Genomic DNA, 18,164 nt, shown 5'->3' on the forward strand with positions numbered 1-18,164 from the left:
GGTTTGTTGTGGGCCTCATTCAGTTCTTCAGTAGTATCTTCACTACTTCTACTGATCGATATTCCTTTTCCTCCTTTTCTCCCTTGAACATCTTGATGCCAGCAGATTACCAGGTGCCTCTACTGTGTGTGGTGTTCTGCTTGCTCTGCCTGTTCTGCATTATCGTATGTGTTTGGTGGACGCGCAAACGGAGAAAAGAGCGCGAGAGGAACTCGCGACCGGCTGTCGACGACAACGTGAACAACCAGTGGCAGCCACTTCGGCTCGTCGTGGGCCGCCAGCAGCAGCAGCAGCTGAAGGAAAGCAACAGGGACGCCGAGCAGGAGCGCAAAAAGCTCATGGACCCTCCCTATCGGACGTGTGATGAGGAGGAGGAGGAGACGGAAGGCGAGCTTGAGCTCGAGCTGGAGGAGGAGTGTGGTGGCGCAGAGGCGGAAAAGCAGCCAGTTTATAAGTACTCCAAGACTGCAGTGCAGTCCAGTGGGGGAGTGATCTGTACCATGCACAGTTCCAGTTCACCCCTCAAAGCACCCCACCGGACCCCAGGCTACAGCCCCAAAGACAACCGCTGGAAAAATGTCAGTGCCGTCTTGACTAGTCAAACAGAGAGTGAAGCGTGAAGAGAGTGAAAAGTGAGAGAAGCTGCGAGGCAGCAACTATTCTTGTTTTTGGACTACTTTTGGGAAGAAAAAAAGGCTTTGTGTTTCAATAAGCCGTTCTTTGCTTTGTTTTCATGTTTTCGTCACTGTCACCTGAAAAGCTTTTTGATTCAGGAGGCTCGAGCGCAGTGAACATCCTTTTTTGCTTCTGTGTTTACTTATTTTTCTTTAATTATGTACAGAGGGGGCTGAAATGTAACAGTAGTTCAAGAGACTAAAGAAGCTCTCTGCAATTTTTGTTTATGGAATTTGTACCATTTAAGAAACGATGAATCATCGAAAAGGAGAAAAAAAAAAACCTGTATAAAGATTTTTCTTTTTTGTTTTTTTGTCTACAGATGTTTATGATTTTGTTAAATTGTCAGTGGGGCTCCGGTTCAATGTCTGGGGCGGGGGGGGGGGGGGGGGGGCAGGAGGGTTTGGAGGGACATGGACTACTGTTGCAGCCACAGCAACAGAGGAAGCCCTCCCTTTGCTCCGTCTCTTTCCAGCTTTGCCCACCAATCCACCTGTGGCCGTCATGCGCCAGCCTTACCAAAACACTTGGCCTGGAGGGGAGAGGGGACAGAAACCCCAGTGCCTACTATGTGGCCTTCCATTTTCTTCACCTGTCTCTCGGCTTTCTTGGCTGAAAGCTCTGTTTGAGGATTTTTTGCAGTATTTGAGTTGGTAGCAAGTGCCTTTCCAAGGGCCGTGTCGAGGCTCCAAGTCGCGCTGCCCAGTTTGACCTCCTTGTTCTCAAATCTCAAAGGGAAGTGTACATCTAGAGTTCAATTTCACAGCAACGCCATTCAAGGTATTTGATCAAAACAGAAATGAATACTCTGTACATATGTGTAAATACTAAAGGAGTCGCTGTGTATATTTGAAATAAGTAACTTAAAGACAAGTCACACATTTTTATTATTGTTATTATTATTATTATTATTATTATCATCATGAATAATATTATTTTTATTTTTTTTTACAATGCCATTCCTTTTATTTATGCCAGTCGAAATGGGCACGTTTTATAACACTTCATATCCAGAGTCCCACAGTTAAGAACCTTTACAATGAGGTGCCGCCTACGCGGGAATTTCTGAAGGGTTTATAAATGGTTAGTCAGGAGGACACGTTTCGTTTCTTTTTTTGTGACTACATGTCACAACAAGAGTTGTGGCTATGTCTTTAGTGCTTTTTAGTTACGGCAAATCAGTGAAGCTTTTCCACTTCAACGCTATAAAGTTTCCATGAAATAACTGGCCAAAGAATTGATCCTTCCATGAACAATTTTAATGATAAAACGCTTTTTCCTGGCTATTTGTGGTCCAACACAACTAGACCAGGTCCCAGTCTTCTATCAGCGTGGCAAAAGTAACCTATTGATCTTAGTCAACACTAGAATTTAGTAGCAGAAATTAGGGCTGGGATAGATTTTGGATAAAAATGGATCCCAAATCTTTTGCACATTTTCTCTATTGAAGCAAACCTGTATTAATATTAGGAAGATGTATTAATGATTCATCTGTGTTCTTAGAATTTCACATTTCCATCGCACAACCGATTTTTAACATGGCCATATTTAAATGTAAAGTAAAAAATATCTCAAATTGGGCAGATGAACTGCCGCAGTGCTCTCTATCAACCAAGCAAGTCTCCCTTGTGGCCGCTCCTCGAGCAGTGACGCCACAGTCGGCCTTTTGAAGCGCCCATAATGGCAACACAAATAGGGTGTTTCGAGAAATGCAACTTGCTCCTGATTTTCTGCCAGTTGGAAGCAGAAAAGCCCTCTACTTATTATTTGATCCAATCTTCATCACTAGTCATTGTAACTAACTCTTTATCACTGATTTGTGTTGTTTAATCAGGATTAGATTAGAAACAAGACTCAGCAGTAGCTTTTTGCACACAGCGTTGCGAAGCTCCCAACAGCTAGCCTTTAAAAGTTCCCAAACCATTTCTAAACCCATCACAAATCCTTTTGTTTCAGGTGCCTTAATGTAATGAGTAATGCATTATTTGTGTCTCAATGGTCATCTTTTTATGTTGTTGGTTTGTTTTCACTATTAAGGAAAGTAACTCTTTGAAACATTGTGTGGTGTATAGTGGCGTGTTTTATTCGCCTGAGTAAAGTGCTCTCCTTGTCTCGCTTTGCTGTCATGGAGATTGCTGGAATAAAACACTTTATGGAGGATTTAAAAAACCCCATGACTCTTTTCAGTGTCATGAATGTGGATGTCCATAGGTCAAATGTTGACATCATTCATTAGCTTCATGTTTGGTTTAAAGGCTTTAATGAAGGGAACAATATTTGCAGATGTCTTTGCTACCATGCAGGTGTGTTTTTTTTCTTTCTTTTTTTTTTTTTCTTTTAAGATACCAACTCAGTTCAAAATGACCGACTTTTTCATATCATGTCATTGTCTCAAACCGGCATCGTATTTTCTGTAAATGGGACACAGCAAAATAAAGAATTAAAGATGCATCACTGCTGGTGTTAAAAGCTGAAAATGCATATTGTATACATTTTATTCTTCAAGGGAGATAAGTTAATTTTATACAACGGTTTCCATTATTTTAGTGGATGTTTCATTGTTCTAAATAATCATCCAAGTTATTTATTAAAACAGTTTTGACACATGTTGATCACGCTTGTAATATTTGGTTTGCAGTACACGACATTGAGAATGCTGCGAGACGTTTATATACCAAAACATGTTGACATTGAGAGAAAATCTGAAATCATGAAACGCTTTGAACTAAAGGTCCTCAACTTTCGACCACATTGGCCTTCGTCCGCAGATGGCGTTTGCTCAGTCGTCATGGTGCAGTGTGATGTTTAAACTTTTTAAGAGGTTTCTATTGTGTTTTTAAAAGTCAAGCTCTTGAATTGATTCTTGACTTTGGAAACTGCAGTTGACAAAACAAATATTGCCTTAATCTGCTTGCTTAAAAAGTATATTCAATATAAAATATACTTAAGTCAATCACATTGTGGTGAAGCTCGCGATAAAAATTGGATGTAGTTTTTCCTTTTGTAAGATATATATTTACAAAAACATGTTCAAGTTAAACATGTCATAATGCCTTAATTCGGAGATGCGACAATTGATTAAAATTCTTGAATCTGACTCAATTCAAAGCAACAGCAAGACGGAAAAGTCTTAAATCTGGATTTAAAGGAGCTGAGGGTCCCAGACCTGCAGCTTCAGGGACCTTGTTCCAGATATGTGGAGCAGAAAAGTTGAACGCTGTTTCTCAGTGTTTAGTTCTGACTCTTCGAACAGAAAGTAGACCAGTCCAAGACGACCTGAGGGGTCGGGATGGTTCATGAGGTAGCGTCAGATCACAAATGTATTTAGGTCCTAAACCATTCAGTGCTTTATGAACCAGCCACAGGATTATAAAATGAGTGAAGCTGAGCGCAGACTTTCAATCGTTCTTCCTTGAGACCAAAAACAATGACTTCTGTTTTATCTTGATTTAATTGAACGTTCTGCACATCCAGTTGATTTCTTCAATGCATTTAGCCAGCCCCTGTATGGGATTATATGGACTATATAGTTATGTAGATTAGCGTTTCGTCTGCATAATTATGATACACACTTTGTTTTATCATAATCTGAGCCAGCATGTAGCCGTTGAACAGAAGAGGCTCAAGTATTGAGCCTTGTGGAACACCACGTCATCCCAGTCAGCTCGGATGTGTAATTAGCTACCGACACAAAGTATTGACGGTCCTTCAAGTAGGATTCAAACCAGTTAAGTGCTACGTCAGAGTGCTACCCAGACTTGTGTGGAACAATTTCTCAATCTTATTTTAGCCAAAGACCACTTCCAATGTAGCAGATGTACTTGGGATCCCGCCACGTACTATATCCCATGCAATAATTTGACATTATTTTATAAATGTGAAGAAACACAATAAAAAACATTCAAAAGATATGATTTAACATATTTGTATGTTAACTAATAGTTATTTATTTATGAACTATTCAACATTTACATATTTATTTAGATTATTCAGATGTGACTCACATCAAGCTTTTCAAATGATGTGTTTTAACACTTTTTTTCACTGCATTCACCTCCCAGAATACTGGTGTGGTGGCAGAAAGATTACAAATGGATATTATAAACAGCTAGCTCTGCTCAGCTTAATACCTTAATTATGTTTTAATGCATCAAAACAACTCACTCATAACCTCTAACTGTTGCCACTCGCACATGAACAACAAGCTTCTGCAGTCCTTGCCCTTGCCCTCGTCTGTGTGGGCTGAGGACGGCCCGGATCGATCGATCCAATAACCTCACCAGTCTCCCCGCCATCCTGCCATCGCTCTCCAGTCGCTCTCCCCCCACACCAATAGGACCTCATCTCCTGTTCTGGGCCGATCTGGTCTCCGCCAATTGGAGGCTGGCGTGATCGTCCTGGCCACATTGAGATGTGAATGTTTCATGAGTAATGTTATGAGTGGTGGTGGGGTGGGACACTTCTCCTCCTGGCTCCCATGGGTGCCCCTGGCTGGCGCTAATAGGAGCTTCCCTTGTCGGAAAGTCGGGATCGACTTACACAGCTCGGTGGAACTGGTGGAGTCACAGTGAGGGAGGGGGAAAGAATATGATAATGCTTACTACATCTATTTATAGACATATGACTGTAAATTCACTTACATTGGTTTTGTTTTCTAAGCCTTTTTTGATTCTATACAGGCACTTCTTTTATATCCAACTGTTTTTGTTTTAATAATTCCTCCATGATGTCAAACCATTAAGCAGAAAACACTTTATTTATTGCCATAGCTTGATACAAGGTAGACGTGTAACCCCCCCCCCCCCCCCCCGCCCCCATGCCACCACACTGATCCCAGACTGCAACAGTAAACGGACACCAGAATCCAAAAGTGGCTCCTTCCAACAGCCAAGGACATCTCGGTACGCTGCATTTGTAAACACGCCGTACTACACCACTCAAAAGGGCGAGAGCATTCACAAGCAACAGAAAGAGCCTATAAGTAGAGGACAACGCTGCTTCATTTTTTTGTTGCCGGGTCTCTTTTACACACACGTGCACCTTCTGTGCACACTGCAGACTGCGGTACACTAACTGACTGTGAGGTGGTATTATGTGTGCACTCCGGCTCCGCGTCGCCGCTCGGTACATCTGTTGATGTGGGTCTTTGGGACCATCTGACAGTGGAGGCAGCTGGGTGACAGGATTTTAGGCTAAGCCCTCCGTCCCTTAAAACACACACACCCACACGTACACAGTCGTAAACCAAACATGGCCCTTATGGGACATCAAGCTGGCACGGGCTGGTGGGCAGCGGGCTGCAGCTGGCACCACTGATGCGGGAAAACAAGCCACAATGTACTGACTGTATCTGTGTGTGTCAGCGGGCCCATGCTTCAGGTCTGGCTTGCCACTGCAGCGAGCCTCATATACGACCCCTCTGCACCAGGAGATGGGGAGGAGGGAGGGTCACCAAATTTGGTAGAGAGGGGGGGGGAGTAGGACTCAGTCTACGGTGCCATAGCAACTTGTCTGGGCCAACTGTTCAGTGTGTGGATGTGTATAAATAAACAATTGTGTTGAGAGGAAACTAAATGATTTGTACAGGTTAAGTTGGCAATTACACTGGAAGAAGTAAGAGGATACAGAAAAGTATACTTCAATTTGAATTTAAATAAAGGGGCGACAGAAGGATACCCCAATTATGATCATTTATGATAACACCTTTGAACAAGGAGTGTATGTATCGTATTTATAATATATATATATATATATATATATATATATATATATATATATATATATATATATATAGGCCACAAATTAATCATTTTAATTCCTCAATTAACCAATGTGGTGTATATAATGTCAGCAAAGGGTAGACATTAAAATCCCAAGTCCCTAGAAGCCATTGGGGTGTCTTTAAATAGCTTGTTTTGTTTAACCACAATCAAAAACCCAGATATATTCAATCTACTATCATAGAAAACAAATACAACAGAAAGTATTTACATTTAAGAAGCCAGTAAATCTTTGTTGCTGTTTTGTTTTGCTTTATAATGAATATAAAGGACCAATTGATTATCAAACTGGTTGGTTTTGCATTAACTTTTGGTTCACCAGCTAATCATGTATTAGTTTTAGATCTAAGTAATAATGTGTCCCAAATCCCAATTCATCTGACAGTGACATATTAAGGCTAGAAATGTCCTCCTTAATCGACTGACCTTTCTTTTGAGTCGGCAGATCACGTCCAAGGAAGTAATTTAAAACCTGCATGTTGGATTTTGTCGAGCAGAAGGAAAAGTCAAAGGTCAGCGGAGGGTAAACAAATGTTTGCGTCTCCTTCCCCACCTCAGCGACAGTGGCATGATGCTATGCATGTGTACTTATTGGTCATTTGGATACCTCTGTTGAGAAGCTGGCATTAAGCAGCTGGTGGGGAAAAACAGAGCACATGCTCATGTGTCCTGAATATTTATAATACTCACACATATAGCCCATGTTTACATTAACAGACAGATGGAAAGATTGTGCGCTTAACACTGCGCCTTTTTTGAGATTTTTGTCATGTACTTTTCTGTCCTATGTTTCCTTCTACATATTCAATGCATGTCTGTTTGTACGCGCTCAAGTGACAGTGTGCAGTGCAACCCAACACCCGTACAGTGATATGCAAGGTCAATTTGCACCTCTCTCAGCATGAGTGACATAAGGGCGTGTAAACCGCTTTCAGGAGCTACTGAAGCAAATTACAGTATGTGCCGTGCAACATTAAAAGCTACCTAATATGTACATGGTTAGATAAGCTACACTGACAGTTGTTAACCCAACATCTGAGAGCAGTGCTGGCACCAACGTCAGTGTCCATGAGAGGCTATAGCATCATCCATATTAAGCTATAACTTTACTCAACTGGGAAAAGGGCCTATGCAGATGAAATAATCTCTTAATATATCAATCTCAGGAGACATTTTTGACGATATATATATACGTCTGCACTTTTACTTAAGGAATTTGAAAGCAGGACTTGTATTATAATTTTACTTGTCTTAACAAGTGCAGTACATTTGTTTGACAGCATTTTACTTTCCAGATTCAAATTATTACATTTTTCACAAGAAATAGCGTTACTTTTACTTTCAGTACATTATGTATATTTTTATGCTTTTACTTAGAAACGTTTTGACTTGTAATGTGACAAACTGGCTGTGAGCTGCACTCCACTATCTGTAAATGCATGCTGCTTGTGCTCACATTCATATTGTAAGTCCACTTGTGCTTCTGAAGAATGTGCATTTGTTGTGAAATAATCTGTTGTAGCAACTGAGCCTTTGGTTGTGGTTTGACAGCTGCATTATGATGCGTTCATGTTGTGGATTTACAACCAGAGTGTTGTAAAATATGATCAGTGTGTACCAAGTGTCAGATGTGCCGTGCACAGTGGCGTGAGAATTACACTTTTCCCAAAGTAAAGCCATCAATACGACATTGTAGAAATAGTCTTTAAGGTTCTGCAGTCAAATATGCATTTAACGTGCAATTTTGCCACTGCACACAACTTTTATAGCTTGATCTAATATGACATCATAGTATGTACATTATTACGGTTTATAATCATAATTTGAATCTACCGAGTAAATAAGGCGCTATGACAAATGTAGTGGAAAGTTAAGTGTTACATTTGCTTCAAAAATCTTATTATTTTGTATAATAAAATGGAATTACTCATATGAGGAATGCATATCTTAAAATTGTATCGTACTTGAGGTAAGTACTTTGTTATTTTACACGTTTTTGTTGTTGCAGCATATTTCCGCCTAGTTTCTCTCTGTTTTGGGGAAGGGTTACTTTTGATTCACTCGCCCAGTTTTTGATACTGCATGTTGGCTTGAGTGACAACATGACTTTTGTCAGACATACAGGTGGATATGTAACCCCTTTTTACCAAACTTATCATATTCACCTAATTATTGAATGGCATCTATAGGAACCTAGAGTTGTTGACTCATTTAATCAGCTACTTTTATCTTGGTATACACTCAGATCCTTGAAAAAAATGATGATTTATTGGATACTTTTTGGGATATCTTTATATACTCACGTTCCATTCAGAAACATACATTTGTGTTGTGTAATAAACACAAAAGTTGTTAAAATGCTCTTCAAATAACATGAAAAAAAAAGCTGCATTCAGCAACACTGACAATGATTGGCAATCGGTTGAGGGTGTCGGTAACTTGTTGCATCTTGTTTGCAGGTGGGGGAGTTGGAAACAGCAGCACTGAGCGCAATTTGAAGACTGACTAACGGAGCCGGATGTTTAGTTATAATCGCTGCTCCCTATTTTTTGTTTGACACAGAAAGGTAATGATGAATCTGGCAATTATTTTGTCTATTAATCTATGCTGACAATCACTATTTAGCTTTTGGATCTGAAAAACATGTCAGTTTAAAATCTAACTGAGAAAACAATCTACGTCTATGCTATTTGTAAACTGTCCTGGAGCTCTTGATCTTCATCTGCAGATGGATTTTTCTCACTTGTCATTAATGAAATGTTCACATTTATATTTTTTTTCTTTACACCATAGTCTCTCTTCATTGTTGGCTTAAAAGTTGAGGTTTGTTTTCTTCTTAAGATGATTGTGATATGATTCAAAACTCCACAACTGCTACTAAATAGACCTCGTGGTGAGGCGGCCTTCTCAACTGATATTTCAACAGTGCAGAATGAACTTAAGCCTCAAGTTTTCAAACGAATATTAGCGGAGAAGGCCCTAAATTGCTAAGAAAGAACAAAATAAAAGATTAAAAAATCTACAATTCCAATCACAGCTTAACAGACTGAAGAAAAACAAGAGTAAGAGGAGTGGAGATGACTGTGTGAATGCCACAGTGCGTTAGTTTTTGGTAATGGAAAAACACAAACATTTTTTTAAGTGGAGAACTGTATACTGTAAATTTAAGCCTTTTAGCTAATATGTTCATGTTGGCACCACCCCTGTGTGACTCACTTGGTCCACAATGAGTAAGGAAATAATGGACTTGATATCACACATTCCTTGATTGGTTTGGGCATGTCACAGAAATATGTTGCCTTGAGCCATGTCAAGTACAGGTGAGTCAATGTGTTTGAACAATAATGCTGGAGAGAAAATGATTGAGTACATTAATCATAGTAAACATATTGACTGTAGCTCTGATCTCTTCTTTTTTTACTTTTTACGTTTACCGGGCTTTTGTCCAACAACAATGCACAGGGAGGTTTTCATCGTTCCTTTCCATTTAAATAGTTTAATGCAGAAGATGAACTGCTCAGAATTCATATTTTATTAGATCGTCTGCAGCATGTCGGGGCTTGATGTCTCACTAAAGGGTATTTTATTGGGAGAGGCATCTCTTCCAGGTCCTGCATTCCATTTAAACATCTCACAGTTTACTCTTTTAGGGTTCAATGAACCAGAACAGGCAGGGTCACGAGTGAAAGTAGAAACCAACGATTGATTGTTTAACGATTTTTAAACTATTATTATTATTATGATTTTGTACTTTTTAAATGATTTTTATCCATCAGCTGAATTATCTAATTCAGGATAAACGACACAAGTATGAAATATACTGACAATACTCTTAGTTAATAGTTTTAATACCTAATTAAAGAAGACATTTTAGCAAACTCTTCTGATCTTAAAAACCATTGTATTTATTAACTGTGTGGGTCTGATTGTTAAAAAGTAGCGAATTGTTTCTCCTCTTTGTGTTGATGAATTGTGGTGAAAGTGACACTCTCCAGGAGAAGAAGAAAATCCATGAATCAGTAACTCCTTCAATACTTAAATCAATTCTCTCAATTTGACACTTAACAGATGCGACCTTAGATATCTGATCAGAGGTCAACTCCATCTCTATTCAATCAATTCAATCACAAAGCCGGAATACAAGGATAATTGAAAGTTACAGAGGGAATACCACGTAAAGATTATTGATTGCATTTTCTAAGGCTTTTAATCCCTTTCATCCTTCAAAACTCAGTGGGATTATGGATTCAAGTTACATTTGGTTGCACCCATTGTCTCATTCATTCATGTAAGATCCCACCAGAGAAGGATGGAAGCTTGATAAAGAAACGTGTCCTTTTAGATGTATTAGTCTAGATTAGAAATGCACTGATTGCCATTGTCTCGGCAAATTTCTCTGTGGATTACAATTTTACCGTCTAAGAGCTATAAAAGCAAAAGGACACGCAAAAAAAATCTCACAATTGAAGAGCTCGGGTTGATAAATGAATAAAATCAAACTGTAAATGAATTGCATTTGTATAAATATATCCCACTTTTGCAAGCTTTATGTCTCCTTCACTCACGCTGAACAACTTCCACACCGGTGTCATGTCAGCTGCCAGAGTGCGAGTGTGTGTGTGTGTGTGTGTGTGTGTGTGTGTGTCTGGTGTGTGTGTGCTCGTGTGTGTACCTGTACCTGTGACGTTACCCTCTGTGCTGCTGTGTGTGTGGTGTAAAACCATCACGTGGCAAGTGTGTTTAAATTTAGTCACTCATCTAGATTTGGAGTGTTTGCAGGCATCAGATTGTGGTGAAAATCTCTTGAACAAGGTCGTTTGGGGTCACGCTTGGATTCGGCGGTGGCCCACGGCTCGTAATAGCGGGCGGATAGATGTGTCGCTTGGCATGATGCCCAATGTGACAGCTGACTTAATAAGGAAGGCTTTTTATCGGCTGCATGTTTCCAGGCTGAGGGGGGAGGGGAACTGTGACCTGCTGTGCACCTTCCCAAGAGATCACAGAAGCTGATTTCTATAATTTATTACGTCAGTTTAAGCCAACATGATACATATTGTGCTTGGGAAGGTAGTGGAATTGAAACTCACCTAATTAACCTTCACATTTAGCTAATTCAAGCTTTCTGTTACTGTGCAAAACCTTATTTTAATGCTTGAACGGTGCACACCGAACGCCCCCTACTGTATAGGAGGGTGTAGATGCCTTTGTTAAGCATTTGGCTTCATGTGATCTGTCAATTCATTTATGTAAACGTAATACATAATATTATAAATATCCCTTTATTGATAATTTGTCAGGCCCAATATATTTATACCTACTGATAGTCAGAGATGTTGATTATTTTCAATACTAATGTATTCATCAACTAGATTTAGCTAGAAATGTCAGCTCAGTCAAAGCAAGAAGCAAAGTTTTGGCCAAAGCAAGGTAACGGTTTTAAAGTGTTTCTTTCTGCTTTGACCCCTTCATTACAGGCCTGACCCTTAACCTAATTTATTTCTAGTTCACATCCTTATTATAACCCATAACCCGAGTCCTAATTCTAAACACGCTAATTGAATAGGTGAGGACTGACAAAATAACTGAGGAGGATTTTCAACATCTTTCTATTATTATAAGGACGACACGCACACAAACATCCACCACAGTCAAGTGAGTTATCCACTGGCCCGCCGCTCCCCGCTTCCTCCTCCGTCTGTCTGACTGAGTTCCTGTTCCCATCTACCCAGAGAGCCCGGCCGCTGGAGATCCTGAGAGAAGAAAAGCATACTTTGTGTTTCTTACGACATTAAAGGCAGGCAGCTCTGTCGCAGCGGGGCTGTGTGTGCTACCTTGTTTGATAGGGAAATTGGATCTAGACTTGAGAGAGGAGTGTAATGCGGTTAAAGGCATCATGAAAAGCCAGCTGTAACAGGATTTCATCCTCCGTAGAGCTCCAACTGACTGCTGTCGTGAGGCAAGTCATTAAGGGGGAAATCCACGAGTGTGTGAGTGTGTTTCTCTGCCTGTGTGCTGGTCCTCTGTAGGAGGTTATGCATTCTCCAGAGCGCGAGTTGGCGAATCTGTCACGCAGTAAAAACACCTTGCACCTGGCAGAGCGTCATACATACGTGTCAGAACAAATGTTTAGTCATACTGCAGAGGAACGGAAGTAGCAGCGCCTTAAAGTTTTAGGGTTGGAAATCTTCTTTCTAAATATTTTTGTGATTTCTGTTGAAATTATTGTTACATTCTGACAGCAGTCAATCACTAAAAATGTTTTTAAAACCATAACAAATGAGGTCATTTTGGGGACGTGGGTTTGAAGGAAGGCTTGAGGGAACAGGCTGTCGCTGTTATGACTTGGTGACCTTCTCGCTATAGATTTTGCAACTTTCATTGGAAAAGAATTGGAAACACTGGGCAGAGTTTTTCGATTGGGTATTGTTATATATTTCTCTATTTTTTAAGATTACTAACCTCGGCCTAAAAGAAATGATAGATGGATCAAAGTGACTGAATATAGATTTAATACAATGTGGTTAATAGATATAGTGGATACAATACAGTCAATATATCAAAGATACGTTCAGCAAAACGATGGCTGAGGCAGATTGATATTTCAGGCTTTATTAGTTTATTGTAGAGCTAATGTTGGTATCGAAACTTGCAATACTGGAAATCTAAACTACGTCTGAGGTCATACAGAAACATTGCCTCTTCATCACATTGTTTGTTTACGTCAGTATCTCAGTAACGCCTCGAGCTAATTTCTTTAAATTTGGCACAAAGCATTAAATGAACAGTTGAACTGTGACATCAAAAACATAATTTGGGTCAGAAACCAAGACTTCTTATGCTATTTTAAACCAAGATCTTAAAATGGTGACGGGATGTCACGACTGGTTGGCAGAGGCGTTAATTGTACAATTTTTGATGAGGAGAAAATATACCTCTGGCCTGGTGTCTTTTCGCCCCACCTTTTTGTTTTAAGTAACTGAAAGATATTTTGCTCCATGCAAGAGTTTTGTTTTTCAAGGTGTCAGGGTGACTGTACATATGTGTGTTCGGTGCAGAACAATTTTAATAGCTTCTCGCCAAGGTCAGCGCCTTTGCTGTGCTATGTGTGGAATGAGAGGAGGCCTTCGCTTGCAGGTCTCAGCCGACTCCAGAGAGTCGCGCTCATTGTGTGGCAGCCCACGGGGAACAAAGACATTTCCACTGGAGGAACTTTGGGTTCCTGTTGATAAGGAGGGCAGCGTTTTGAGTCCCGGCCGTGTTTATATGCTTGTGTACAGTGGGGATTGACGGAGTAGCACAGGCTCGCACTTTCCAGACAACAAGTGGTGGCGGTATAAATAGCCACCGCTGGAGAAACATCAAAGGGGGAAAATTCCAGCCGAAGATCACGACATTCTCAGTGTGAAGTGTGCGTCTTTGCTGGGGTTTAGGGTTTACATTTAAGGCAAGTTTTCAAACAAAACCTGACTATGAAATGATTTCAAACCAGCAGATGTTCAGAAATATAAATGTCAGTGTGATGGAGCAGATGTTAGCCAGTTGTGTGTTAAGGTTTTTGTTCTTTTTATTAATGTCTCACATTTACTTTTACCCATAGATGTTTCCTAAAACATATCTTTATTATCAGTGGTTGAAAGGAACAAAGTATGTTTATTCATAAGATACTTTTATTTTTTTTAAATATAGATTTTAGTACTTTTCCTCAAGTCAAATTTTGAATGTAAGACTTATACTTTTAAATAGTAGTATTATTTCTATTACTACTGAAGGACTTCCACCACTGCTTATTATAACGCTTAACTTTTGTCCTCATCCAAGAATTCCTCATGAAAAATGACTCTTTACATCCTGTACGAAGTATTAGAGCCCCGTTATCACCACATAAAAGCAACTTCTGAACAAGGTGACCTCTGACCCTGTCAGCCACGTTGCCGTTATGTTGAAGTTCCTTGACAAATCTTCAGAGGCAGCGGTTCGATGGTTGTTCACATATCCATTTGGCCTTCCCCCTCAGAACTCATGTCTTCAGCTGTAAGTCTCAATCGGCTGATGAAAGACAGGAAGTTGCCACAAATTCGTATCATACATTTTTAACAACAATCATATCTCATCCTAAATACTTACAACGTGGGTTTTAAACCATGTTTGTCTACCAGAGGATTTTCCCGTCTGAGCTGATTGACGGTGACATTTGTGACAACGTCTGCATCTTTTTATGAAGCCAGAAATATTTAACGCATTTCAGCTGCATCAATCATATATCTCAGATACTCTTCTGTCTGTGTCTAAGATACTGCTTGCAATCAATCTAAAGAACATAGTATGCGTCAACAATCAGTTGGTTACTGCTTATCGCAGGCCGTAATCTTTTATGTTGGTGTGTCGAGACGCCCTCAGTGAAGAAGACGATGGTAATGTTCGATGTTTATGTTTCAAGTGTGAGGCGGTTCTAAACGGTCGCTGATGTGTTTTTTTGACGTTACACTTTACAGAGATTGCTATTTCAATCAATCAGTGTGGCCAGCTGACACACAGACTTTACCTTTATTGGATTTTTAATCCTATAAAATCAAACACCCATGATGACTGACGGAGAGCAGATGACAGGAAGTGCACACGGAAGGACGACACGCCTGTAACCCGTGGAGTGTAATCAGGAATTGGGTTGCTTGTAGATGAAGTTCAGGTTCTTGTAACTCTTAAAAAAGTCTGTAGCTCTGTTTATTTCAAAACTGGAAAATGACCCTGAGCAGACAAACTGCAAACCTTTCCATGTCCTCGAGTAATAAGACTGTAAAACTTGTTATATTGTATACTGCGTTATCGGTGGTATGTCACAGGAGCCATATAAATATATTCATATGAAAATGTCCATTTTTAGTCAAACAATTCATAAAGAACCACGGTCCAAATCAAAAGCTCCTCCAACAACCTACATTTCCTCTGCCTGCAGGGTTTGCTGGAGACAACATCAGCTCTTTATCCTCCTTCTGTTGGGACCACTATGCTGTATCCAAGCTTTTTGGAGACATTCACACACTGTCTGCTGCCTTTCCTGCCCACTTATCAGCAGCTAATTGCCAGTTATGCTGAGGAGACAAAGTTTGATCTGAACTGCTCATTCACTTATCCCAATGTGGAGACACAAGCTTTCATGTCCCGTGTTCCCACGGTTGGCCTCGGGACTTTCCAAAACTCTGCAGACAAGCTCAGGACGGTACCAGCTGAGCTGCACTAGCATTAGTCTCGCAAGAAATCATCAAGTGACGCTAGCTTTGTGTTTGTCAACGTATTTCTCATGGCTCATTATGCAGATGTTGTGAGTGGCATTTACTTTGCCATCTTAGAGTGTCTAAAATACCAGATATGTCACATCTGCCACCAAACCGACGACTAACAACTATTGACTGAGATGACATGTGGTCGCTGTGATGGATTATAGATTATGTATTAGAGATAAATGGTGTGAGTTTTGAATGGTAAACGCTTGGCCTGGAATACTATTATCCAATACTATACTAATCCAAACAAATTTAAAACTAGTTTATATCAAATATTAACAACAGCATAGAAGGAAAGGAGGTTATGAAACCAACTTGACAAAACAACATTGATAAATAAAACATATACATCCCATAATTTGCATTTATTCTGGGCTAAAGCTCAAAAGGCAGGGTGTGTGTGAAGGGAAATGGACTTCAGTGACACCAAACCCACATCTGACACCTGATAAGCGGCTCGAGCGCAGCGAGGACACCAGCAGGCATGAAGCCAAAGATACTCCACGGCGGCACATTCACGATGAGCGCTGAGAGTGCTGAGAGGTGAGAGGCATGTGTGGAAAGGGGAAAGGCTGATGTCTTCACATTAGGCCTATCCGATTGTTCCTGTGTGTGTCAAGCATCTTTGAGTGTGTGTTCAAATTCCCTTTATACATAATGTAAGTTGACTGTCCACAAAGTCTTTCTTTAGTCTTCTTCCTCATGATCATCATTATCATTTTGGATGCTAATGAATGCACTTGCAAATACGAGATACAGCGTACATTCAAACATAGATGTTAGTAAAATAACAGCAAGCCTCATACTCTGTGCTGAGACCACGGTTGCAACTGCAATAAATCTTGTGCTGATGGTTTTATAGTGTTACCAATACTCCTTCCTTCAGTGGCTGTTTTGACCCTTGCTTATTGATTTTCTCTGCAGAAGGAGTCAATGCAGAGATGAGCACTACTGCTGCAGCAAAGAGGGTCAGGAAGTTTACAGCCAAAGGAGGGAGGGAGGGATTTCTACTACACACACAGAAGGAATAAAGAGAAGAGGAGGCAAGAAGGAAGGTTTCTCTCTCCTGAGGAGCTGGTTTATTTATAAACCGTGGCCTGGGATAACATTTTAAAATATGATCATATCTGTGATTTCATATGTAGAGACCTTTATGTACTGTAACTACGTTTGCTTTGTCATATCCCCTTTTAATTAAAGAGGCATCCTTGCTATTGGATTCTCTGGTGCAGGTGGTAAACGTGTGCGTCCTCAATGGATAAGCTGCTGCTATTCGAAGGAAACGACCATTTAAGCTAAAAGAAGAGAAGAAGTAATCTTTACCATGGCCTGAGGCATTTCAGCCCATTTAAGTACCCATTCATCACTAGAAAATACAATAGTCCACCACACAAAACCAGCGCACTACACAGTTAACAAAGAAGACTGGATGATAATAAAGGGATAACAGTGAATGGGAAGGACCTGGTGAAGGTGCAATGACTAGATTGTTGGAAAAAAGCAGGTTATAGTTGGTTGAAGTAGCACAGCTCAGCTATGTTTCATTCATGTTTTATTTTTAATTTTAGTTGTGAACATTTCAAACATGAGAGCTGGGAAGAGAACAAAAAATAAAAAAGTACTCCCACACACAATTTTTAAACTCCTACTACTTGAATCTATCACATCTTCATGGGTCTTCATCTAAACAAACAGGCTTTAAAATTTGAATTAGTTTGAAGACAGATGGAGAGAAAGCACGGCACGACGAGTTCTCCCATGATGTCCACCAGCATTACTTTCAGGCCTTTTTTTCAGTTTGTGAATAAAATGACCTCCATATGAATAGAATAGAACGAATGTTGTAGAAACGTTAATGGTCAACCATAACTTCACCGTGCTACAGCTGTTCCTGTGCATTTGTATACGTGATGAGTATCGTTCCACATGCAGCTCAGGCCTCGACTGGATGGAGGCGGGACGTCAGTTCTGCTGCTCGTCATCAGTCAGTGGAGGAGACGGATGTGTAGACGTAACACTAATGTGAGGATAGAGAGCACTGTCAACATGCGGCCATGGTACTGATGGAAGTGTGTGTGTGTGTGTGTGTGTGTGTGTGTGTGTGTGTGTGTGTGCGTGTGTGTGTGTGTGTGTGTGTGTGTGTGTGTGTGTGTGTGTTGAAAGGCATTCCATTTAATATACATTACATGCATCTGCAGCCATGTGTTGCAGCTAATCATGCTCATACTGACCCCTACTGTTGGAAAATGGTCCGTACAACGTTCCCTCTTCACTTCTTTTTCATTTTCTTTTTTTTTTCGGGAATCAGCAGCCTTTTTCTTTCAGGAATGTTCAAGAAAAGAAATCAAACAGAAATGTAATCTTCAGGCTATAACTTCTCTGCTTGCTTGAACACTTCATGTTCAACTCTTCCTGGGTTGTGGAATGT

At 40.2% G+C, this 18,164-nt stretch overlaps 1 protein-coding gene across 4 annotated transcripts in view; it reads left to right on the forward strand.

Moving 5' to 3' along the window:
- Window positions 1–1,023, forward strand: part of jag2b (jagged canonical Notch ligand 2b) — a 39,980-nt gene extending 38,957 nt beyond the window's left edge. For 2 of the 4 annotated variants that reach the window (XM_068577105.1, XM_068577107.1), the window contains one exon: window positions 103–1,023. In XM_068577105.1, the coding sequence (XP_068433206.1) occupies window positions 103–620 (518 nt within the window). In that variant the 3' untranslated portion in view covers window positions 621–1,023. The remainder of the gene's footprint in view (window positions 1–102) is intronic. The other 2 variants (XM_068577106.1, XM_068577108.1) reach the window with 1 other exon arrangement.
- Window positions 1,024–18,164: the final 17,141 nt, after the last annotated feature.

Source organism: Clinocottus analis, unplaced genomic scaffold, assembly GCF_023055335.1.
Source record: "Clinocottus analis isolate CAN_PGR_092001 unplaced genomic scaffold, fCliAna1.0.p SCAF_15, whole genome shotgun sequence".
Lineage (NCBI taxonomy): Eukaryota > Metazoa > Chordata > Actinopteri > Perciformes > Cottidae > Clinocottus > Clinocottus analis.